Source organism: Rhinolophus ferrumequinum, chromosome 5 (assembly GCF_004115265.2).
Source record: "Rhinolophus ferrumequinum isolate MPI-CBG mRhiFer1 chromosome 5, mRhiFer1_v1.p, whole genome shotgun sequence".
Classification (NCBI taxonomy): domain Eukaryota; kingdom Metazoa; phylum Chordata; class Mammalia; order Chiroptera; family Rhinolophidae; genus Rhinolophus; species Rhinolophus ferrumequinum.
The window spans coordinates 16,624,880-16,650,570 of NC_046288.1; the positions used below are offsets into that span (position 1 = coordinate 16,624,880).

General features: G+C 42.0%; 1 protein-coding gene and 1 pseudogene across 5 annotated transcripts in view; one reads left to right on the plus strand and one right to left on the minus strand.

Annotated features, from left to right (window-relative positions):
* Nucleotides 1-15,168, plus strand: part of PDGFRA (platelet derived growth factor receptor alpha) — a 40,228-nt gene extending 25,060 nt beyond the window's left edge. For 4 of the 5 annotated variants that reach the window (XM_033105550.1, XM_033105551.1, XM_033105552.1 and 1 more), the window contains 9 exons: nt 219-372; nt 1,240-1,406; nt 3,545-3,660; nt 4,022-4,144; nt 5,473-5,584; nt 6,866-6,965; nt 7,078-7,183; nt 8,406-8,647; nt 12,077-15,168. In XM_033105550.1, coding sequence (XP_032961441.1) covers nt 219-372; nt 1,240-1,406; nt 3,545-3,660; nt 4,022-4,144; nt 5,473-5,584; nt 6,866-6,965; nt 7,078-7,183; nt 8,406-8,647; nt 12,077-12,224 — 1,268 coding nt within the window. In that variant the 3' untranslated portion in view covers nt 12,225-15,168. The remainder of the gene's footprint in view (nt 1-218; nt 373-1,239; nt 1,407-3,544; nt 3,661-4,021; nt 4,145-5,472; nt 5,585-6,865; nt 6,966-7,077; nt 7,184-8,405; nt 8,648-12,076) is intronic. The other variant, XM_033105553.1, reaches the window with a different exon arrangement.
* A 432-nt stretch (nt 15,169-15,600) lies between these two features.
* Nucleotides 15,601-15,992, minus strand: LOC117022478 (fatty acid-binding protein, brain-like; annotated as a pseudogene).
* Nucleotides 15,993-25,691: the final 9,699 nt, after the last annotated feature.

Consider the following 25,691-nt stretch of genomic DNA (forward strand, 5'->3'; position numbering starts at 1 on the left):
ACACCGTCCCTTGTAAAAACTGTCATACCGGGTTTTTTAATTCCCTACTCTGTACCTCCTAATGTGCCAGTAAATATAAGTCCCTTGAATGGGATTGACTGGATTCCATTGAAATGATGAAAGCTCATTGTTTTTGAGCAATGTCTCTTGCCAGTGCAAACATGGCTTCTCTGCTCTTCATTTTCATACTCATCTTCTAACCTCTTCTCTGCCCACAGGTCCCATTTACATCATCACTGAGTACTGCTTCTATGGGGATTTGGTCAACTATTTGCATAAGAATAGGGACAGCTTCTTAAGCCGCCACCCAGAGAAGCCAAAGAAAGAGCTGGACATCTTTGGATTGAACCCCACTGATGAAAGCACACGGAGGTGAGTGCAGAGAGAGATGTTGCTGTGAGTCATTGTCTTACGAGCCTCACCAATGGAGGGAACCTATGTCCTGATAGAGGCCATGTCTGTAGATTCCATGCCAGGAGGAGGCAAGACTTAGATACCAGCTACCCTGCCCTCTCATCCCATGACATGGTGCTGATTGATACATGATAGCTGCAGGTGTTTTGGACCAGGATACCACGGGGGGAGCCTTGCTGATAGGTTTGAATGACACAAGAGTTGGAATTGTTCTGGGAGCCATTTTCCTGTTTATATGTGGTCCACTTAAGACCTATCAAATACAGCACTGGCCAGGGATGCCTCAGTCCTTGATCTTAAGAGAAACTGTCTCAGGATCTGCAAGCTTGAGATACTGGTCCTTGCTGAACCCAGGCCTATAAGTCAAGCCAAAGATAGTGATCCCCACTGCAGAAGCCTACAGTGGCTGTAAAGATCCCTGCAGATACAAAGTTCTGTAACATCAGAAAGTACAATGAGTTCACTTCATGTTGAATTACTCGAGGACACCAAATTGTTGCTACATTTAGTGGGTAGTAGGAATTGTCTGTCTAAGCCACGTGGTCACATAGCACAGGTTTGTGAACTTGTGAATGGGGACAGAATAAAGACAGGCACACACAGAGATGATCTGTGTACCTGCGTGATGATTGATTAATGCTCAGCTCCCCGACTAGACCACCCCATGGGAAGGGTACAGATTGGTTTTGCTTTTAGTCACCCAACACCCCCGGGCCCACCCCACTACCTTGCGCACTGTAGGTACCTGCTCTCCAGTGACTGAATGTCGAATTGATCACTCCAGAAGGGGCACCGGGGATAAGGTCTCTTTTTCTGTTTTTACAGTTATGTTATTTTATCTTTTGAAAACAATGGGGACTACATGGACATGAAGCAAGCTGATACCACACAGTATGTCCCCATGCTGGAAAGGAAAGAGGTTTCTAAATATTCAGACATCCAGAGATCGCTGTATGATCGCCCAGCCTCGTATAAGAAGAAATCTATGTTAGGTAAAACTGTCTATGCTCACTCTTTGGGTGTTGTGATCTTGCAGTGGTGTAACGCGATACTTAAAAACATTCAGAAGAAGGTGAGCAGGCACGGTAAGGAGAGCTGCCAGGCCACACAGTACCTAAATGCAGACCTGTACAATCCGGTCTGTGCATGTTTTCATAGCTTTGTGGCCTGTGAATTGAAAAGAAGAAAAAGAATACAGACAGACCTAATGTAATGAATGTTTCAGACTTTAAGCGTAATCATTTTTAAAGAATTGATCTTTCTTTTTGGTGTTAACATGTCTTTTTTTTTAAATGATAATTATTTAAATGATAATTTTTAAAATTATCGTTTGTGGTGATAATTGATGTTTTTTCTCAATGCCATGGCAAAATTAAAAGTTGGCAATCTTATATGGAGTCCTAATATTAGTTTTTAAAATGTAATTATATAAGTCCGATATCTGTGAGTTCAGTAGCCCTTGCTTTTAGCTTTGCTAATATCCAATTTGTGATAGAAACTGGGAAGTGGACAATGTGAGGTTATATTTTCTGACAAGGGTGTTGGGTGTTTCAAATGAATGTTGTTTGAAGGAAGGTCTGTCTGTTTTCAAAGGAGATGTGCATGTGGCAGGGCTGAACTGATGTATAAACTCCAGGGAGCCCAGCCTATGCTTATACCAGATGGACCACCCCACATCTGCTGGCGGGTGGCCCCTCCAGGGTTCTCATCTAATCACCGGCTTGGAGTGGGGAGGAAGCTGCTAGATGGGTCTGACGTTGACTTGCCCTGTGATCCTGTATTATTGGGTCTGAGCCCTCCCATTGGTTGATGCAAAAAAGTGTTGAGCTGCTATGGAAATGGTTTTGAAAATCACTAATGTGCTCTGAATGCTTTCAGAGTTCTTAAGTGAAAGGTACAATCCATTATACAAAGAATGTGCTCATTTTGCAAAGCTCAGTACACAATAATATTTTCCATTGCTGCAGTTCCAAGATCCATTCATTTCCCGTTGCCAAATGGGTAAGCTTCCAAGCTCTTTTTAAAGATTAGCCAGTGAGGGTTGTCGGAATCAGTGCTTCCTCTTCCCTCTCGTATTGTTAAAAATAGTTTACATTGCTTCCCAGGCTGGACCTGGCTCCAGATGTCAAGGGAACCTGATTCATGCTCAGCCCAGGCCCTGTTGGCAGGCAGACTGCAGCTTTCTGGCCTGCTCTGAGCTGGCTGGAAAAATGTGAATGGCTGCAACTACTCTTCACTTGCCTGAAAAATTTCAAAAAGAACTGAGAACTGCTGGCCTAGATTGCCTCCTTCCTCGAAAACCCTGGGACCCTTCCAAGATGGGGCTAACCAGGGAAAGTGGACAAGTTACAAACAAAGGGAACTAAATGCAAAGTCATGGGCACTGATCTTTAAAATTACTACCTCTAGTCTGAGTGGTGGTTGCTTTTATTCACCAAATAAGCCAAGTACTATGAAGGTGGCTTTAAAAAGAAAAATAAAAGCAATTCCTAGAAGCCACGTTTTCAAAGGGTCCGCATGTGTATTCATCATGGAAGATTTTAGTGTGTATGTGTGTTTTAATGGTGGCTGAGGTGATTTGCTAACTAAGGTTGAAAAAAATTTGGGAGGAAAACGACAAAATATGTGAGAATCCATTAGATTGGTTCTGATGATGATATATATATATATATTTTAACGAGATATGCATTTCTGTTAATATATTTCTTTTTAAAAATAGAGCCTTTGCATAGTATTTATTTTTTTACCTTTTAATTTTTACTTAGTTTTTGTTTTACAACATACAGTTATATTATTTTAGTCATTAGCCTTAAATATGTAACATGTGTATTTTTAACCAAGTCTGACTTTATTCATATCTTTTAGTCTAGTCCTGAATAAGGCAAGTTGTTAACGGATTTTCACTTCTATCTGAAAAACTCATTCCTAAATTCCAAGGTATTTTGTCTAGAACTTGTATAGTTTAGATAACCACCTGTGATGTCTAGAAACTCTATCAGAAAACATTTTAGATATGTTTTTTTGGACAAGCCTCTGCAGCCTGACAAGCAGCCCCACTCTGGGGGAGTGGCACAGTGGGTGACACTTCACACTGTCACCAGAACCAACACATTTAATTCCTTCTCTGCAGATTCGGAAGTCAAAAACCTCCTGTCGGATGATAACTCGGAAGGCCTTACTTTGTTGGATTTGTTGAGCTTTACCTATCAAGTTGCCCGAGGAATGGAGTTTTTGGCTTCAAAAAATGTAAGTGTGTTCAAGAAACAGAGACCTCTTTAGACCTAGGCTACATGTCTCAGTGAGGTGAGCATGGAAGATAGATCTTGGAGAGGCCAGTAGCAATGGCTGCTTCTCGCTTCCTCTTCCCCAAAGCAGAGTGGGAGTCCGACACCATCAGGTATCTACTTTTCCCTAGAGCTTTCTCACTTTTAAGAGTAGTTGGGATGAAAGCCTGGGGAAGGTGAGCTCTTTATGCCAAGATGGCTTCCCTGAGGTGTGCCAGGTAGCTCCACGTTTCACCATGAAGTAAGTGTCCAGTCTTGTAGGGGTGATGCTGTCTAGCAGCAGATGGATTGACCTTGACATTGTTTCTTCCCTTTCTGCACAGTGTGTCCACCGGGACCTGGCTGCCCGCAATGTCCTCCTGGCACAAGGGAAAATTGTGAAGATCTGTGACTTTGGCCTGGCCAGAGACATCATGCATGATTCAAACTACGTGTCAAAAGGCAGCGTATGTGCTCTCCCCGCTCATTTGGCATGCTCACCGTCCCTCACTGAATCTCTGAAATCAGGTGTTCCTTCTAGACATTCATGTGCCTGTATTTTCAACATGGAGTCCATGACACTCATGAACAGGCTCCAGAGGGTCAATATGAAAAGCACAGGCTCTGCAGTAGATTCTTGGGTGTGAACACCCACTCCTAGTGTGAGATTTGGGGCAAGTTACTTGACCATTCTGTATCTCAGCTTACCTGTAGCAGGGTAGTAATGATAGTACCTAACTTTTGCATTGCTGTAAGGGATTAAATCAGTGAATTCACGTAAAATGTTTAGCAGTGCCTGGCACATATAAGCATCCAGCAAGTGTTAGCTGTTAGTGTGTGAATTGTGCACGCGTGTGTACATACATTTCCAAGGAGAGCATCTCTTTTATCAAAATTTCAAGTGGTGTCTATGATGCCTAAAATGTTAAAACCATTTGATTCACATATCTTTGAGGCATAGTTTTCTTAAAGATAGTCGTTCTATCTTACACTTGAACCTTTTTCCCCACCCCTTCTACCTCTAAGTAGATGGAGTAGCTAGGGATACATCTGCCACCTATGGATACACTTTCCAGTCACGCCACTGCACTGGCTGTGGGATGCTATATCCACCTAGAGAAGGACCCTGGGCTGCGTCCATGTCTATGTTTCACGTACTCTGTGGTGATGACCTGTAGCTTTAGGGACCTTGAATAAATCAATGGACATGGTGGAGCCGATTTCTCAGCTGTTCGTAGAGGTTATGAATCTCTGTTATCTCCCCAGCAATCTCAGAGGGCTGCAAGATGCTCTGTGACTGTTGGATTTATCTGCCTCAGTTTAGTATTTCCGCTGAAGGTTGCACAACCTCACAAAAGAGGCTGCAAAATTATCATTATGTCAGGACTCTTTGGAGTAGGAAATGACAATTTATTTCTTAAAGTTCAAAAATGTAATTGGCTTTCAAATCACTGGTTCTGTTCTTAATTATGTTCCTAGGAACACCTGACAATTGGGGACAGGTCCATTCAGGGTTCACACTTTTTGGGTAAAAACCCAGGATTAAATATTTTTGGTTCTTATTTCTTGGGAAGACGTAAGAGGCAATGACCATCCATCATTCCCCAAATATTTATTGAGCACCCACTAGGTGCCTGGCACTCTTCTGAGTGCCGAGAGTACAGCAGTGAATGACACACACAAGAGACACTATTAGTACAAGTTATTATTAGCCCCAAAGAACCCCTTTCTATTTCTGCTGCTGTGGGTTATCAGTGCGTACTCTGGCTTTAATTTCCTGCCTCCTTCCCTGCAGACCTTCCTCCCCGTGAAGTGGATGGCTCCCGAGAGCATCTTCGACAACCTCTACACCACACTGAGTGACGTCTGGTCTTACGGCATTCTGCTCTGGGAGATCTTTTCCCTTGGTACGGGCCTGACACCTCTGCTTGTTTGGGTTGTTCTGGAACAACACCGGAAGGAAAATGCTGTGTTTTTCCAAGCTCCAGGCTGTAGTTAGTGTTAAGATACCTGGTGTGAGTCAAGCACACTGCAGCTGATTTACATCATACTTGGTGCATGTACGATGTCTGCTGGGTGCCCGTTCAGAATGAGACAGATCTTGCAGAGCTCCACTCTCACCCCTGGCCTTGGCCCTCACCCCTGGCCTTTGCCTCTCCTTTGCCTATGACAGAGTGACTTCTCTTACTGGAAGTACTCCTGATGACATCCACTCACCAGCTGCTTTTTCACCTTGGACTTTGGGTTATGCAGGTGCACCAGTGGAGAGTTGCCACTTCTCGCCTCATGGTGATAGGTGCTCAGGTGAAAGGTAGTGTGGCAAGGAAGAGGGTGTGACTCCCCTTCCTGGTCATCACTCCGGAGGAGAGAAACATCCTAGTCAGTCAGTCACCAGGTACTGAACGAGACAGGTGCCCCATGCTGCCGAGTGAGGGCCCTAAGAGAGGAGTGGTTCATGACCCGATCTCCATGGGGAGAGAAGACTCACCACTTAGTGATAAACTGTGTAGTCCTGATTTAAAATTGAAATGGAAAAGTTCAGAGAAAGGAGACAGGAGTCCTGGAGTGGTCTTAGAAGGCTTTAGCAAGGAAATTAAACTTGACCTGGCCTTGGCCATAAACATGTGAAGTGTTTCATGAATTTACTGTTATCTTAACATGATAGTAAAGGGTGTCTCTCCTGCTTGCTCTCCTTTTTCCATCCCGATTCTTTTCCTTGAATATCCTTTGGATCATCCTAGTGTGTGGCTTAACCGAGTCTCATAGTCCATTAAAAGCAGAGAATGATCTAGACATTTCAAACCCCAACTTTGACTTTTGTTTTAACTATTTGAACATTTCTGGTGAAAATTACTGTTTTGGCCTCAATGATTTAGAATTTCTCTTGCTTTTCTGTTTTGCTTTGTGCATATAGATCCAGTAGTCAGAAACATTGAAAAATACTTTTTTGTGCTTTTTCTAGAGATGTGGAATTTTTGTGCTTGGGGTGTCTGGACTTGACCAACCTGGAAGTCCTAGTTAAATTTAAGATTTGAGCAGGGAGATGGTAACACTTAATTTCCTTGAAAGAATCAGCACTTCATGGTGGGGGTCCCCAAACATTTCTTAAAGGTGCTGTATCACCCCAAGTCTTTCAACTATGTATTACACACTTGCTAATCCTGGTTGCTTTCCTTTTTTGCTCTCAGGTGGCACACCCTACCCTGGTATGATGGTGGATTCTACTTTCTACAATAAGATCAAGAGTGGCTACCGGATGGCCAAGCCTGACCACGCTACCAGTGAAGTGTGAGCCTTTCCCCATCCCGTGGCCTTGTGTTCGTGCCCCGTGTGTCTGAGGGCGGTGAGGGGTGCCCTGCCACTCCTCCCCGTGCCCACTCTGAGTTCTCTGCTCCTCCAGCTATGAGATCATGGTGAAGTGCTGGAACAGTGAGCCGGAGAAGAGACCCTCCTTTTACCATCTGAGTGAGATTGTGGAGAACCTGCTGCCTGGACAATATAAAAAGGTTTGTTTGCGCCTCTTAAGAGAAGACACTGGGAAGGTTGTTATGTGAGCGGGCAGCACTGTTCAATACTGTTTTAAAGGAACATTTCAAAGGAGGAAAAAGGTTGTGTGATCCGGTAGCCAGGCTTCATGGAGTGCTCCCCAGGCCCTGGGAGCAATGGTGGATGATAACCCTTCCTTTCCCTGAGGGCTCTCTTTCATCTTCAGCATACGACACCTGTAAGCACTTTATTCTCCAGATGTTTGGGTGTCTGCAGCTACTGTGCAGTTAGAAGTCTCAGGGCATCCACAGCCATTAAATTGCTAATTTGAATGCACTTAAATCCATGCAAAATTTGCTTTTACCAGCTGACTGGAAGGAATAATCTCAGCTGTTATCTGTGGCTCCAGCTGGCTTTTTTTTTTTGTAGAATAGGAAGCATTGTTCAGAGGAACAAATGTAATTTCATGGAACCAAACAGGGTATGTTAATGAATGACAGGACTTTCTGCTGAGATGCTGAGAAGGAAATCCAGATGTATAATAAACTCAATTTCTTAAATTCGGATTAGTCACCAAGTAGACTTTTCATACTTACTGCTTCTTTTCCTTCTCCTCAAGGAGGAGCAGTGTTAGGAGGCTGCACGCTGAACTGGAAGTTAAATACTTTTGTCTATTGCTTATCTCACTGTCCATGACAACTTCCATAAGTGAGGTAGTGAGGAGACCAGAGGAAATTAACCGCGGGTCGGTCAAAGATACTCAGGTTGGTGGAGATGTGTTGGTAGGGAGAGGAGAGACTGCCATGGGTGTCTCAAATGGGTCTGTTTAGACCAAAGGTCCCTAACTGTTGAGTTAGATTTCTCCAAGTTTAAGGATCAGGAAGGCTTCAGGTGTGGTGCTGCCAGTAGAAGTCTTGGTCACCTCTTCTTATCAGGACCTGTCCAAGCTCTGGAGAAACGAGGCAATGAAGCGTCCATGCTAGTCCCAGAGAAGGAGGTGTTTGTGCGGGAGGGGCAGTCATTGCTACTGATTCGGAGAAGGGGCTCTCGGTACCTTATGACCTTAGGAGATCTGTGCCATCGGAGGCCCTTCTGTCATGTCCCACATGTCTGGGACAGTCTACATCTGACTCTCCTTCATTTGTCTAAATCCCACATCTGTCAGGTAGTTTGAGTGTTTGTATTCTTTTTTGCAGTTCGGGCAATAATATTCGATTAACTGTCTGAAATGCATGTTTGTAGAGTTATGAGAAGATTCACCTGGACTTCCTGAAGAGCGACCATCCCGCCGTGGCACGCATGCGCGTGGATGCTGACAACACCTACATTGGCGTCACCTACAAAAACGAGGAAGACAAGCTGAAGGATTGGGAGGGTGGCCTCGATGAGCAGAGGCTGAGCGCAGACAGCGGCTACATCATCCCTCTCCCGGACATCGACCCTGTGCCTGAGGAGGAAGACCTGGGCAAGAGGAACAGACACAGGTAGACACGCGCACACCTCCGCGCCCCACAGAGCACCCCTGCCCCTCCCCCAGCACACTTGAAGGAGAGGAGCCATTGCCTGGATGAGGAGTCTGGGTGTGTGTGTGTGTGTGTGTGTGTGTGTGTGTGTGAATCTGTTCTAGGGCAGTGAGGGGCCCGAATCCCCAAGGGGTCTGTTTAGTTTTGTAAATGCTTCCCAGATGGTCCTAATATGTGCCCTCTGGGGTTGGGGGAGGTAGGGCAGGGAAGGACGGGCTTCCCTTCTGGAGAATCTTTGACCTAAGTCCTTAGGTAATTTGATCAAACTGACACAGCAACTGAGATTATTGAGATACTGTAAACCTCTCTTGCTGTTTTCTTAGTCATCCAACTGAAGAGGCTGGACTGGGCTCTGTGATGCCACATCAGTGGTCCTTAACTCTAACTGCAAGCTGGAATCCCCTGGGGAGATTTGAAACATACTGCTATACAAGCCGCACCCAGACCAACAAATTAGAATCTCTAGGAGTGGGGCCCAAGCGTGCTCTGACTGATTTGTTCTTTCTTTTTAACTTTGTATGATGGGAGATTTCTAACATGCACAATTCACATAGTACAGTGAACTGTAAAGTATCCATGAGTCAGCTTCAACGTTTATAAACTCACGTCCAGTCTGCAGGCATAGCCGTATCTACCCGTCCTCCTCTGCCCCCTCGGGATTATTTTGAAGCAGATCCTACAAATTATACCATTTCATCCATAAATATTCCAGTATGTATCTCTAAAAGATAAGTGCTCTATTAAAAAAAAAAAACTAGTTATTTAAAATAACTGTAGTACCGTTATCTCACCCCCAAATGTGACAATAAATCATTAAGAGCATCAGGTATCTAGTCAGTGTTCCAATTTCCTTGATCCTCTCACAAATACTCTTTTCCAAGACCCACATAAGAGGCACACAGTGCATTTGGTTGGTATGTCTCTATACGTTTGTCCTGTCTCTTTTTGCCCTATTGCATGCTCTTTGTGAAGAAACCAGGGCATTTGCCTGTAGAGTTTTCACATTCAAAATTTTGCTGATTGCATCCTGTAGTGTGTTTTATCATGTGCTTCTGTCTCCTGTATTTGCTGTAAACTGGTAGTTTGTCTTGTGAATTATCTGACTCAGGTTAGATTTTTGGCAAGCATGCTTCAAAGATGGTGCTGTGTACTTCTGTCAGGAACTACTTTCTGTCCCGTTGTCTCTCTTTCTGTGACACTAGCAGGCATAGGTGATCGTTATCTAGATCTGTTAACTTACAACTAAGATGAGGTGAATGCACAGCCAGGACTAGAAGCATTGGTTCACACAGGCCAGATGGGATGCCCCGATCTGCTGTCTTTGCATCGGCAGGAGAAGGTGATAGTGGCCCCTGGTTCAAGGTCCAACAGCTGCTATGAGTCTCTCTCTTTTTTCCCCATTTCATTCAGGATATTGTTTTCCCTTCTTCCTCAGTCATTCAGTTGACGACATGTAATTATTTAGGCAGAAATACATGACATTATTTTGGAGGCGTATGATTGTGACCACTCTCAGCCAATTGTGGTATGAGGTATAGACCACCCTTGTTGATTTGTGTGTACCAGGTAATTTGGAAAGTTTTTGTTTTTCGAATGTCCTATGAGATTTGGAGATGGGGCAAAGTGGCCTATCTGACTTACCTTTCTAATTATCCTTTGCTCAGGACAATCTTAGAAATGTGTTTATGTTTCTTTTCTTTCTTTTTTTTTATTGGGGAAGAGGAACAGGACTTTATTGGGGAACAGTGTGTACTTCAGGACTTTTTTCCAAGTCAAGTTGTTGTCCTTTCAGTCTTAGTTGTGGAGGGCGCAGCTCAGCTCCAGGTCTGGTTGCCGTTACTAGTTGCAGGGGGCGCAGCCCACCATCCCTTGCGGGAGTCAAACCGCAACCTTGTGGTTGAGAGGATGCGCTCCAACCAACTGATCCATCTGGGAGGCAGCTCAGCTCAAGGTGCCGTGTTCAATCTTAGTTGCAGGGGGCGGAGCCCACCATCCCTTGCGGGACTCGAGGAGTTGAACTGTCAACCTTGTGGTTGAGAGTCCACTGGCCCATGTGGGAATTGAACCTGTAGCCTTCGGAGTTAGGAGCACGGAACTCCAACCGCCTGAGCCACCGGGCTGGCCTGTGTTTATGTTTCTTTAACAAACAGTATTTGTTCAAGTTTTGGGGATTTATGTTAGAATTTCATGGGGCTGGGGGAAAGCAGAGCAGCATGCTCCAACACAGATATGTCATCTATCTGGTTACTTTGTGTTTGTGGGCTCTGAATAATAAGTTCAATTATAAAAAGGATTCTGCTTCTAAATAAAGTTAGAAAGTCACATTGGGATAAACAGCATCAGAAAGGTGCCTAGAACTTTTCTAGGGGTACAGGAGGCTGCACTGCAGAATTGGACACATATTCCACAGAATTCTTCCATCATTCTAGTTGATAGGTAGTTGTTGTGTCAGATAAATAGAACTTCTACTAGGGTGATACATTTGGTCTTCGAATCACACAAATGACTACATGAGGCCGGGTGAGACTGTGGCCCTGACGGGCGCTGAGCAACCTGTGTGTCTTAGTCAGCTCAGGCTGCCATGACACCACACCACACACCGGGGGCCTTAAACAGCAGAAATGTACTGTCTCATAGTTCTGGAGGCTGGACATTTAAGATCAAGGTGTTCACAGGTTGGTTTCTCCTGAGGCCTCTCCTTGGCTTGCAGATGGCCACCTTCTCACTGTGTCCTCACGTGGCCTCTTTCTACGTGCAAGGACTCCTGCTGTCTCACCCTCTTCTTATAAGGAGACTAGTCCTATTGGATCAAGGCCCCACTATCATGACCACATTTAACCTTCATTACCTTTTTTAAAGGTCGTATCCCAAATATACTCATCTCATGGTTGCAAATTCAACATATGAACTGGGGGGAGGCCTGCAATTTAGCCCTGTCTTCCTCATGCCCTCTCTCCTCCCAGAGCCAAGCATCCTGAGCTTGAGGAGAGGATTTGCAGGACTACAATGCCAACTCCTGACTGCTAGACCCAGAGAATACCAGCTCTAGGATCCCCTCTCAATTTTACGGGCTAACTGGAGAAGGGACAATAGAAATGGTTGCAGCTTGTTAGCAACTTTGGTGAAAGTTGGGCAGAAGAGAAGGAACACTGAAGTGTGGAGATGACCTATGGCTCTTGCTTTTCCATGTGGCCCCCTGCAGTGTGATGGGTGATGAGTAGCTATCTGGCTTGGTGGCAGAATCTTGCCCAAATGGGTAACCTGAGTTGGAATGTCAAGGATCTTGCAGGAAGACCTCCTTTGCTTTTGGGGAGGACACCCTAGAAACACCACCATGGTCTAGTTGGTCTGTACCTGGCCGTGACTTGTCCTATTTTTTTCCTCCTCCAGCTCACAGACCTCTGAAGAGAGTGCCATTGAGACAGGTTCCAGCAGTTCTACCTTCATCAAGAGAGAGGACGAGACCATTGAGGACATCGACATGATGGATGACATTGGCATAGACTCCTCAGATCTGGTGGAGGACAGCTTCCTGTGACTGGCAGACGCGAGGGGTACCTTCCACTCCTGGAGCCACCTTGAATCCTTCTAAGAAAACCACTTCATTGCAATGCAAAGTTTGAGAGGAGGACGTGGGTGATGTGTAAAGAGAAGTTCCCAGCCAAGGGCCACAGGGAGCTTTCGAAATATGAGTGAATGGGATATTTTGAAACGAACTTTTCCAGCATTGCCTCTTGCAGTGCTTCAGTAGCATCTCAGTGTGTGAAGTTTGGAGGTAGATGGACAAGGAGATAATGGGCCATGAAAGATGAACTTTGTGTTTCAAGGGCATTGGTGAGATTCCACCGTACACAATTTTTGTTGCAACAAGATTCCAGCATTGTAATTATGTAAATAACTCTAACCACGGATGTGTTTAGATTTGTATTAACTATCTTCTCTGGACCTCTGAAGAGACCGACCACTTAACCCACCCATGTACTTCCTGCCTGAAACCTGGTATCAGCTGCTGTGGAACTTTCTTATGAAGTACATGCAAAACCACTTTTGAACCTTAAAAGGTGTTGGTACTATAGCATTTTACTTTTTTTAATGTTAAAGAGATAAAGGCTAATGATTAACCAACCTTAATAGATTTGGGTCATTTAGAAGCCCAACAACTCATTTTTATATTGTTACCTATGTTTATAATAATACTACTGTTATCAATAATGTTAAATGTGTAATATGTAACACGTTTTCCCTACAGAGAAAGCACAATTTAAAAAAAAATCCTTACTAAGTAGGTGACAAGTTTGACAGTTTTTGACATGTATATTAAATAACATATGTTTCTCTATAAAATATGGTAATAGCTTTAGTGGATTAAATTTAGTTGAGCATAGAGAACAACGTAAAAGTAGTGTCATCCAGGAAGTCAGAGTTTTTAATTGTGTACTGAATAGGTTCCCTAATCCATTGTACTAAAAACAATTAACTGCCCTCGGAAGTAATGGGATTCGAAACAAGCAAAACCCCTAAGTCCTAAATGTTCTCAGTTGTATAAAAGTATAAACTTATGTCTAACATGACTTCTCATGCTATTACATAGTGGAAACTATAATCATCAGCAAAAAGATGGGATTTGCAGAGGTTTCTTCATGCTCGGTGGTAACTTCGGTAGATCTCAACTTTGGTGCATCCCCACATATATATTTTTAAAATTCTATGACCCCTAAAAGAGCCAGAAGAATGCCCTGAACATGAACCCTCTTCCTTTATCTCTTACCCCAAAGAGAAATAGTTTGAAACTCTGAGCCCATAAAGGCATTTTTTAGTGAAGGTTGTGTGTGCCTTATCCTATCCTGGATCCTTGCTTCCCAAATGGAACTGGCAACCATATTCTAGGATCCCATCCCAGAGATTCTGAATTATTAAGTCAGGGGGAGCAGAAACTTATTTTTTTATAAACACCCTGGCTGTTCTGATCAGTCAGGTTTGTGAAACACTGGCTTAGGTTTCAGGAAACTGCCATGGGAAAAAAATAATTTGAATTTAGGAACTGGGGTAGAAGTCAACCATGCAGGAAGCCTACTATTAAAATCTTTGGCTTTGGGTCAGTGACATTTAATGCCGTATAACTAGCAATTGCTACCCTTAATTTAACTTCCCAGTCTTAACTGAGGCTGAGCAAGCTAAATCTTGGTTTGGCAGGTCTTCCAAAGGCAGACACTGCTTCCCACTGAACTCCCTCCCTCTGGCCCCCCAAAATGCACGTACAAAAATGATGCAATTCAGTGTGCCAGGTCTCTATAACCAGGTCAGTGTTTTGGTGAAAAAAATTTAAAAGTTTCACTGATATTTTGGGGTTCGATGGGAAGACAAATGGTCACATCTATCCAAACTGTCAAACTGGTTGGTGTGGGTTCATTGGCATTCTTTGCGGTACCGTTTAATCGCTGACACCATATGAATGAAACATGGGCTGTGATTCCTGCAATCACTGTATGGGCTCCTGGCAGGTGATGCTTTGGCAGATGTAGAAGCAATTAGAAGGTACTTGACTACCTACTGGTGCAATCTCGATGCAAGCTCCAACTTTCTTATCCACCTTTCCATAGTATGAAGACTGAGCCAGATCGGCCAATTAAAAAAGAAAACCTGACTAAGTTCTGTAGAGCCAGTTAGACTTGAAATACATTTGTGTTTCTAGAATCACAGCTCCAGCACTCTGTTTATCACTCACTTTCCCTTGTACAGCCTTCTTTTGTTGGTACTTTACGTTCTGATGTTCCTTGGAGTCTGGCGCGACATCATGAGGCTGGATGAAAATTCGCAGACCAGCGGGTTCCAGTCCTAATAAGCACTCCCACCGGAGTTTGTGTGCAACTGCATTTTGTTCAAAACAGTTTTTTCAGTGTATCACAGATTTGTTTCCTTTCTGGCCTCCTGCAAAAATCCCTACATGAAAATGTGCCAGTTCTTCCTGCTTTCTGTTTTTCTGAAGACAATCAAAGCTGGCTTGAGAAACACAATTTGTGACTTTTTAAATGATCAATGATGTCCTTAAAATGTGGTCTGCCAATTTGTAACAAAATGGTCCTATTTTTGTGAAGAGGGACGTAAGATAAAATGATGTTATACATCAATATGTATATATGTATTTCTATATAGACGTGGAGAATACTGCCAAAACATTTATGACAAGCTGTATCACTGCCTTTGTTTATATTTTTTTAACTGTGATATTCCCCACAGGCACATTAACTGTTGCACTTTTGAATGTCCAAAATTTATATTTTAGAAATAATAAAGAGAAAAATACGTAAGTGGTCCCAAAACAGTGGTGTGGTGAATGTGTGAGACAACTAACTTCGTAGGAAGGGTCTATCGATGCAAAATGTATTACAAATACCCCTGTTCATGTTTTTGTTTTTAAACGTGTAAATGAAGATCTTTATATTTCAATAAATGAGATATATATATATATAATTTAAAGTTATGCTGAAGTTCCAGCAGTTTTGTCTTTAGTTTAATCATGTGAATTAAAGCCATCCTGTTCAATTTATTTTCTTAGCAGCATTCCAGTAGGACTCTGTAGTATGGTTTTATTCCCCCGTGGGTATAAGATTTTTGTTCCAATTTGATTTACATTCCAATGGAAATTATAAAATGTATTCACTTCTTCATTTTAAAAATGTAGCTTAAAATTTTGATGCAAACTATAAAACATGATGTTTGCAGATCAAAATTGGTCTCGTTGCTTAAGGTAACACAAAAAAAGCTTGTTTTCAAAACAAGCTTTAAAATCACCATTTTCCACACCAAGGATAACATTCTAATTAGCGATCAGCCGTCCTGTAATAGCAGGAGAGCACTGAGACTTGAGAAAACAAAAACCGTAGAGCTTCTCCAGCTCCGTATCGGGAACCTTTCTATGCCTTCTCATCGTGGCGAACAGCAACCACATCACCAAAAGTGAGTCATAACCATTTTGCCATCCTTAATTGCTCTTAGGAAATTTGTTTCTTTGCCATCCCGTTTCGTGAATGAGTTTGTCTCCATTCAGGCTGACACCAGACTTACAGTGTCTGTCATCAGCAGTCGTTTCATCAAACTCTTCTCCCAGATGGAAACTAATCTCTGTGTTCTTGAATGTGTTTTGAGTCCTGCTCACCACTTTGTCCCCCTCCTGACTGATGATCACTGTTGGTTTAGTCACATGTCCCACCCGCCTAGTGGCAAAGCCCACACCGAGAGCCTTTATGTCCTCATCAAAGTTCTGACTGTCCATCAGCTTCCAGGTAGCGCAGAGAGCTTCCACCATCCTTGCCCTTTCCCGTTCGTTTCTAAAACAAATGAAATAGGCAGGAGCGAGGACCTTTGGATCCTATTGCCACTGCAATTCAGAAGACCCCTTTGCACCTCATAGCAGCCCCTGCCTTCTTATTTGGAAAAGCTGTGGTATGGTTTTGATGAAACCAATAGAAAATTTAAGATTTAAACATTATTTGAATGGGTTAGTTCTTAGACCCAGCATTTGACTTAACGATGACTGGCAGTTGGCTCATTGTTGAGCCTATCTTTTTTTTTTTTTCCATCAGCAAAAGTGATTTATTTGGTTAAAAGAAAGAATTGCAATTTGTATGTGCAGCCATGGGAAGCCACATGCAAGTCCCTGAGAGCAAGAAGAAGGAAGTTCTTGTCAGAGGGAAAAAGAGGAAGTTACAGGAATGGGGCTGTAATAACCACAGAGCTCTTCTAACCTTGGAGTTCTCCCTGTAGGGCTTTCACCACTGCCAGGGTGTGAGGGCTCCGCCCACAGGCTCTCCTGACTCCTCTCTTGGTTAAGGTCTCTCAAAAATTTTGACACAGGGTATCATTGTCAGTCAGAGTTTATATATTTTCCCATATGATTACAATATACTCTCTGATCTGCTGTTTACCTCTCTTGTCTCACATTTCACCATTCTCCATCCACACCATTACTGACTTCCAATCCAGACTGAATTATTTTTAATTCATTAAATCCATGCTCTTGTCTTCCTAACTCCTGACCCCTGATATGCGCTCCACAGTAGCCAATGTGATCTTTTTAAAAATCAAATGCAATCATATCACTGCTCTGCTTAATCCTCATTGAAATTGTATTGCAATTATGTTTGAACCGAAATCTGTAATCTGACCCTTGGAGCCCTGCATGGTTGGATTCCTGCTCATCTTTTCACCTTGTCTTGTACCATGACTGCAGAGCTCCCTCTTCCATTCACACTGATTTTTTTTTGACATTCAATATTATTTTGTATTAATTTCAGGTGTACAACATAGTGATTAGACATTTGTATAATTTAAGAAGTGATTCCCCTGACTAATCTAGTACCCACATGGCACTGTACATAGTTATTACCATATTATTGACTATATTCCCTATGCTTTACTTTACATCCCCATGACTATTTTGTACCAATCTGTACTTCTTAAATAACTTCACCTTTTTCACCCTGTCTCCCAACCCCCTCCAATCTATCACCCCAACAAATCTAGTACCCATCTGACATCATGCAGAATTATTACAACATGATTGGCTATATTTTTTATGCTATACCCTACATCCCCATGACTACTTTTTAACAACCAATTTGTACTTTTTAATCCTTTTCCCTTTTTTCACCAACACCCCAACCCGTCTCCCATCTGGCAACCATCAAAATATTCTCTGTATCTCTGAGTTTGTCTCTGTTCTGTTTGTTAATTTTGTTCTTAAGATTCTGCATATAAGCACAATCACATTGCATCTGTCTTTCTCTGTCTGACACACTCCACTCAGCACAACACCCTCCAGGTCCATCCATGCTACCACAGATGACAAGAACCCATTCCCTTCCCTGGCTGAGCAATATTCCATTGTATATATGTATCACCTCCTCTTGATCCATTCTTCCATCAATGGATATCCGGCTGCCTCCACATCTTGGCCATTGTAAACAATGCTGCAATGAACATATGGATGCACATGTCCTCTCAAAGTAGTGTTTTGGGTTTCTTTGGATAATACCCTGAAGTGGGATTATTGGGTCCTTCTTCGTCTTTTGTTATATAGCCTTTGTTTTAAAGTCTATTTTGTCTGGTATAAGTATTGCTACCCCAGTTTTTTTTTTGTTTCCATTTTCATGAAATATCTTTTTCCATTCCTTTACTTTCAGTCTGTGTGTGTCTTTCAATCTGAAATGAGTCTCCTTTAGGCAGCATATGTAAGGGTTTTGTTTTCTTATCCATTCAGCCCTCCTATGTCTTTTGATTGATATATTTAATCCAATTACATTGAAAGTAATTGTTGATAGATATGTAGCTACTGCAATTTCATTCTTAATTTTGATTTTTTTTCATCTTAAAGAAGTCCCTCTGACATTCCTTGTAATACTGGTTTGGTGGTGATGAACTCCTTTAGCTTTTTCTTGTCTGGGAAAGTCTTTATCTGACCTTTGATTATAAATGATAGCTTTGCTGGGTAGAGTAATTGTGGTTATAGATCCTTGCATTTCATCACTTTGAGTATTTCCTGCCAATTCCTTCTGGCCTGCAAAGTTTCTGTTGAGAAATCAGCTGATAATCTTATGGGAGCTCCCTTGTAAGTAATTAACTGCTTTTCTCTTGCTGCTTTTAAGATTCTCTCTTTGTCTGTAACCATTGTCATTTTAATTATAATGTGTCTTGGTTTGGTTTCATCCTATTTCGGACTCTGTGCTTCCCGGACTTGTATGTCTATTTCCTTCGCCAGATTAGGAAAGTTTTCAGTCATTATTTCTTCAAATAGGTTCTCAATCCCTTGCTTTCTCTTTTCATCTTCTGGTACCCCTATGATGGAATGTTGTTATGCTTGATGTCCCAGAGGTTGCTTAAACTATCCTCATTTTTTTTGGATTCTTTTTTTCCTGCTGTTCCAACTGGGTGTTTTCTGCTATCTTGTCTTCCAAATTATTGATTCAATCCTCCGCTTCATCTTGTCTGCTGGTGATATTTTCTAGTGCATTCTTCATTTCATGTGTTGTATTCTTCACTTCTGACTGGTTGTTTTTTATGGTTTCTATGCCCTTTTTAATGCTTGCTATCTTTTTGTTGAAGTTCTCACTAAGTTCCTTGAGCATTCTCATAACCATTGTTTTGAACTCTGTGTCTGGTAGGTTGCTTGCCTCCATTTTGTTTAGTTCTTTTTCTGGAGTTTTCTCCTGTTCTTTCATTTGGGATGTATATCTTTGTTTCCTAATTTTGGATGCCACTCTGTTTTGTTTCTATGTATTAGGTAGATCTGCTATGTCCATCAACCTTGGCTGGGTGGCCTTATGGAGTAGGTGCCCTGTGGGGTCCAGTGGCGTAGTCTCCCTGGTCACCTGCACTGGGTGTTTCAGGAGTGTCCCTTTGTGTGAGTTGTGTGCACCCTCCTGTTATAGTTGAGCCTTGTTTGCCATTGTCATGTCAGTGGGTGATATTGACCCTCAGGCTGACTGGCTGTGGGTTTTGGCCACATCCACAGCTTATAGGCTGCTGTGTGGGGGTTTACCCCACTGAGTGGTATTCACCCCAATGGGCTCTGGTGCCTGTTGAGATCACCGTTGGGGTGTGCCACTTATGGGGCTATTTGGGCAGTGCTCTGTTATGGTCTGAAGCCAACCTCCAAGTACATTGGTTCTGGGGCCTCTTGCGAGGGCCTCCAGTGCCAGCCCAAGTTACCTAATGCCTGTGTTCGGCTGGAGACTACCTGGTAAGTGATGCACAGTTGTTCACTGACTGTGCTAACCCTGGAGGCATGTGGGAGAGGTCGTGCTGTGAACCAAGGATGTCTGTCACAGTACCAGGCCTAGGGTAGCTCCACAAAATGCCAGGACACCCCGAGGCCTGCCACCACCTGACAGCTCCCTTAAGGTTCAGCCACTGATAAAGCTTTTGTGTGGTACATGAGTTAGGTGAAAAAGGGTCTCAGGGAGTCACTAGAGTGGGAAGAACTGTGGTCACCCGGTTAACGTAAATTCTGGTTCAGTGCCAGTACTGAGCCTGAAACTACTCAGTAAAATCTCAGAGCATGTGAGGCGAGTTATCACCCACCTGGGGTCTGGTCTGTTAGACTCTGATAGTTTTCCAATAAAGAGTGCAATGCAGGTGGGGCTGGCTGCTCTTAGAGAAAGTGCCTCCATCGTTGGGGAATTTGGGTGAGGCAGGGTCCCAGTGAGTCAGCAGGATGAAGCAGGGGAGCTCACCAGGCCAATCAGATTCAGATTTGGCCATGTTGGGGCGGGCTTAACACAGAAAAAATGGCGGCCGCCTGCCGGTTGCACGGCTGCACAGGAGGAGGACCTCCTCGCTGGGAAATGGCGACTGTCCTCCAGCTCTCAACCTGAAGCAATACAAATCAATCTGCCCCTCGTATGTCTCCAACACCCTCTGAGTTACTGTGCCTCCGCTGGAGCCCAAGGTGAGTGCCTGCGAGCGAGTGAGTCTGTGTGCGCGCCGTTTAAGAGGACGCCTGGGTTTCCCACCACCTTCTATTGGTCAGAATCCCCACTGTTTTTCACAGCCAGATGTTGTGGAGACTCCTCTTCCTGCACCAGTACTCCAGGTTGAGGAGACTGGTTTGCAGCTGGGGTCCCTCACTCCTCTGAGAGAAACCTCCATGCCTGAGATATCCCTCCTGGTTCTCAACATCCACATGGAGGTTTGAGGCTAACCTGTTGCACGTTTCCACCCTTCCTACCAGTCTCGACGTGGCTTCTTCTTTTAATTTTAGTTAAAGGACTTCTTTTCAGCTAGACTTCAGATGGTTCTCCAGGTTGATTGTTCTATAATTTAGTTGTAATTTTAATGTGTTCACAGAAGGACGCAGGCACAGTGTTTATTCCGCCATCTTGGATCTCTCTATCTTTGTTATAATAGTATGTTTTTCTCCTCTACACAGGAGTGCAGGACTGCATTTACACTGGACAACATTCAAACATTATAGAAGTGCATAAAGCACAAGGTTAAAGTCTTTTTCTGACCATATATTCTTCCCTATCCCTGTTTTGTTTCCTAGAGGCACAACTGCATCATTCAGTCTGTGTTCTTTTATCCTTTCAGTCCCCTTCCTTTGCATCTGCTTATATACATAGACAGGCATACCTTGGAGATATTGTAGGCTCGGTTCCAAACCACTGCAATAAAGCGAGTATCACAATAAAGGGAGTGGTACTTTTTGTTGGTGGAAGGTCTTACCCTCAATTTGTGAAAAACGCAACATCTGTGAAGCATAATGAAGCAAAGTGCAATAATACAAGGTATGCCCGTATACACATCTCTATATTTGCTTTATAGTTTATCCAAATGGGATTGTACTTTATGTAATACTTTGTAAGGTGCTTTTCTCTTTTTCTTTTCTTTTTTAAAATAGACTTTATTTTTTAGAGCAGTTTTAGGTTCACAGCAAAATTGAGAGGAAGGTACAGAGATATCCCATATACCTCCTGCCCCCATGCATGCACAGCCTCCCCCATGATCACCATACATCACAGAGTGGTACATTTGTTTCAGCTGATGAACTTACATTGACACATCATTATCACCAGAGTCCACAGTGCTTTTTTTAATGCTATGTTTTAGAGATCTCTGTAAGAAGTATATATAGATAGACCTCTCTCATTTATCAGCCACATAGTACCCCTTTATGTAAATGTACCATAACTTATGCCCTCACGTTCCTGTAGATGCATTTAGAGTTTCCAATGCTTTGCTATTAAGATGACTTCATAAACACCCCGGCACACAGTGTAGTGTTTTATTAGGATAGATTCCTAGAAATAAAATCATTAGGCCAAAGGGTGTGCAGAAATAAATTGGTGTTGTCCCAAGTCTTCAGATATGATTACATTCTTGAATGTCTGCACGTGAATCACTTGCTTTGCAGATTCTCTGCAGTTTTCTAGGCTTTCCTCTGCCTCACACTGCTCACTGTGTTGTGACACATGAGAGTATGTGGGTTTCTGTATTCTGAAGCATGCCGAATCAAATGACTTTAGAAATTAAAAAAAAAAAAAATGATACAACTTACCTTCTTTTCAACACCTGGAGAATGGAAGTTTGTTATATTGTTAATAATCAGAATGTAGCACCCCATTCCAACCTAACTCCTTGTTACCCAAGTTCAAGTAGCCTGCAGATTAAAATACACCTCCTTGGAGTTACAGCTCAGTGGGGGTTGGGTATTGGCACAGCCTCTGTTCCAGCCCCAGGAAGGAGACAGACCGTCAGGAACAATAATCCTGCTGATTGAAGAATAGCTGCCTAATCTAGCGTCAAATCTGTGCTCCAAGCCTGTGGAGAGATCTTTTTGTTCTCCTTTTTAATGTATAATTTTATCTCTTAATATAATGCAGAAAATTCTGCCTCCTTTATCTCATCATGAAAATAAAAAATGAGTTTTTACCAATGGAGGGTTTTAAAACCTTTTTGAAGATCCTTTTCACATTTACTTATTTTGAGCCTGCAATAGTGCTTTGAGGCAGGGAAGACATTTTATAGATGAGGAAACCAAGTGACTTCTAAAAAGCATGTGAGTGAGTAATGAGAGAAGTGGAATCAGAAATCCCAAAAATATGAATTGTGGTGCTGTTTATACTACAACAAACCATGGAAAAGCAAGAGATAGTGGGAAATCTCAGTGTTCAGAAGTAGGTTGCTTTGTTTCTTGAGATATTTCAAAAGATAAGTGATGGACTAGTTGGCTTTAGAACTATTTTACTCATTTGTAATGAGAAAAATTTCTTTTCAGGCTATACTACAACACTTCTAATAATGGACATTATGATCTTAATAGCTATGTGCTTAATAAAATACAGTTCAGGAAAATAGCTTAGACTATCTGAATCCATCAAAAACTAGGCAATTTTCCCTGGGATAACAGAGTGATAGGAATGCTTCATTATCTCTGACTCCAAATACATATAAGGATTAAACCCAACCACATTGTTCCAGCAAAATTAATATACCATGTTTTTATAACAGACACAATTTTTTCATCCTCACAATTAAAATATATATGAAAATATGTATGTGACCTTAATTAGCAGATTCTTTTTCACCCAGTTACATAAATAGCACCCGTGTCCTAAAAAACAATGAATGCATCCTCCAAAATATATGCATACATGAGTGTTTCCATCACTCACATTTTAGTCTACATATAAAGCGATGGAGACATCAAGGACACATGGTCTCACATGGCAGAGGGAGCATATTTGCTCGCTGTTTCTGGTTTATAGGCTAATTGGAATTTTGAAAAGATTTGCCACATTATCATGGCAGATGGTATTTTGCTTTATCATTATTCATGGGTATTAATGACTTCCCTCTGGAGCATGTGTATCCTGTCTATTTTGAATTTCATTACATTTCATGCTGACTGCTCCAAACAGAATTGGATCCAGTATTTTCTGTGGGGTAGTTGAGCTGCAGATCGTTTGGTTGGTCAAATTTGGAGACTGGATTAGGAATTAATAACTCTTTGAAATGAAGAAAACCTTTCCTTCTCTGTCCAGAGTATTCCATTGCATTTCTCCTTTTCTTTAGCTCTCTCTCCACAGGGTTACAAGTAATATTTGGTGACCAAAGACAATTGCAGAGTGGGTGTGTCTTTCATTAGCCTGAGATTATTAGACATCCTTTCTTTCTCCCTTGAAAGGTTGGAGTTTGGTTTCCTAAGTGGAGAAAATGCAGGAGAAAGTGATGCAATGATCTTGCCTCGGAAAATAATTATTTAATTAATTCCTTCAACAAATATTTATTAGAGAACAGCCTCTTCTTTGTTTACTTGATCTGTAGAATGCATATGCCTAAATGAGGCAGCTGACAGAGTTGATTCCAATCAGCTAATTACCTGAGGGGAACATTATGTCACAAAGCAGAACAGCACAGAGCAGAAAATTGTGGTAGGTGGAGGCTACAGTCTTTACTTGGGAGTAACAAAAGGCCAGAGAAGTGGGACATAGAGTACAACTAACTGGAGCCTTTTGATAAAACTAAAGCTTTTTTGTAACCTGAGGACAAAAAGTATTATTGAAACATTTGAGAACGGAGGAGCTAAAGCCAGGGTAGCCTGACCTGGTGGCCTAGCTTACTGCGGTCCCTGTCCTTGCTGGATTCCAGAAACTTCCTTGGCCCCCCTTCATGTCCATTCTCTTTGACTTTTACCCTTCTATTCTTCACTGTTAGTGAGCTACACACTGTTTTAGGCCCTGGGATTCAAAAATTAATACACAGACAAGATGTTTACATTATGGAAGTTAGAGATAGTCTATCTCTAGAGCAGAGGACAAATTTGGTCGATGGCCAGTATAAATAAAGACAATGTCCCCTTCTGGGACTAAGGTTGGTCAGGTTTGTTTGTAGCCTATTATAAAAGATAGCGGTTCCCTAAGCTTAGGGTTCTTCAGCTGTGACACAAACCTATTGCATGTGTAGCAACCACCCATGCCACTTTGCAGTGCTTGGGGGACAAGGAGAATTGACATAAACATAAAGCTCATGCTTTTACTGAACCATAAGTAGTAAAGTCCTTTGTTTTTGACCCCAGAGTCTTGTGTCTTCTGACAGGATCTATGAACCTATGGCAGGCGAACTCATTACCTTACAAGTAGGAAAACATCTCAGACCCTTCAGAGTTCTTGACATTAACTCAATATAGTCCAGTCAAATACAATCTTTCTTATTTCCTTACTTCTTCCTTAAATGATACTCCCCTTCACCCTGGAGGGATCATTGGCAACAAAGCGAGTAGGAAAGTAGTGGAATAAGGGGAAAATAGAGAAAAAAGTGCCCATATTCATCTCTTTACTACTGCAGCCTTTTCTTCTTCAATAGATCAAAGGTGGGGAAATAGAAATTTAAACTTCACGTGAAGTTTCAGAGTTTGTAGTTACTATATTGGAGGAAATAGTGGACATTTTATTATTTAAGAAAACAAGGAATGTCAATGGGTGTATTCTAAATTTCACCCAAAGGGATAGGAAGAATGAACTCTACAGAATAGGTAAGTAGAATAGGTAAGTAGGGGAGATTATGGGACAATAATTAATTAAGATTATTTTGTATTGTATACATGTTCAACCTACCATTATATCTCAACTGTATAAAAATAGGAAGAAAAAATGGTAATTTCCCACTCCTAGCAAGAATGATGTAAGTGTTTTGGTGCTGCCACTTAACTCCTATCATAACTCCTTTTGTTCCCAGCATGAAATTAGTGATGGTAGAGTCTCAGGGATGTGGATAGTGAGGTAACATTATTATCACTGGGTAAGTTTGTGACACTCCAGTTATGATTTTGAAACAAAGATCCTTCCAAATTGAAACATAATGTGACATTTTGACATGCTTTTTGAAAAGACATTTATTTAGTCATCATTCGACAACTATTTCCCAATTATTATGTTAAGTTCTAAGGATACTAATATCACTAATATTCGTCGAACATTGTGGTAAATTGAATTACACTTCAGAACTCTTCTCCCTCACTTTCATAGGAGAAATAAACATTCTCACTTCATTTACATTGTACTTGGCTATGTCTCTCTTCAGCTAAGGGATATTAACAAAACATGATACAGTAGGTACTTGAAATTTGTTTGTGTTGAAGGACTTATGCTCTTGATATCTTAACAATATCAAGTCTTCCAATCCATGAACATGGTATATCTGTCTATTTACTTAAGTCTTCTTTATTTTAGCTCAGTAATAGTTTATAGATTTTAGAGTTAATTTTGTTAATTTCTAAGTATTTCACTTTTTGATGCTATTGTAAATCACATTTTTTCATTTATATTTGTTGCTAGTATATAAAAATGCAATTGACCTTATATACTGCAACCCTGTAGATTCCTCAGGATTATTTTTTTCACATAGACAATGATGTTATCTGTACATAAAGGCAATACTACTTCTTCCTTCCCAATCTGGATGCCTTTATTTCTTCTAATTACTTTACTGCATTGACTATGATTTCCAG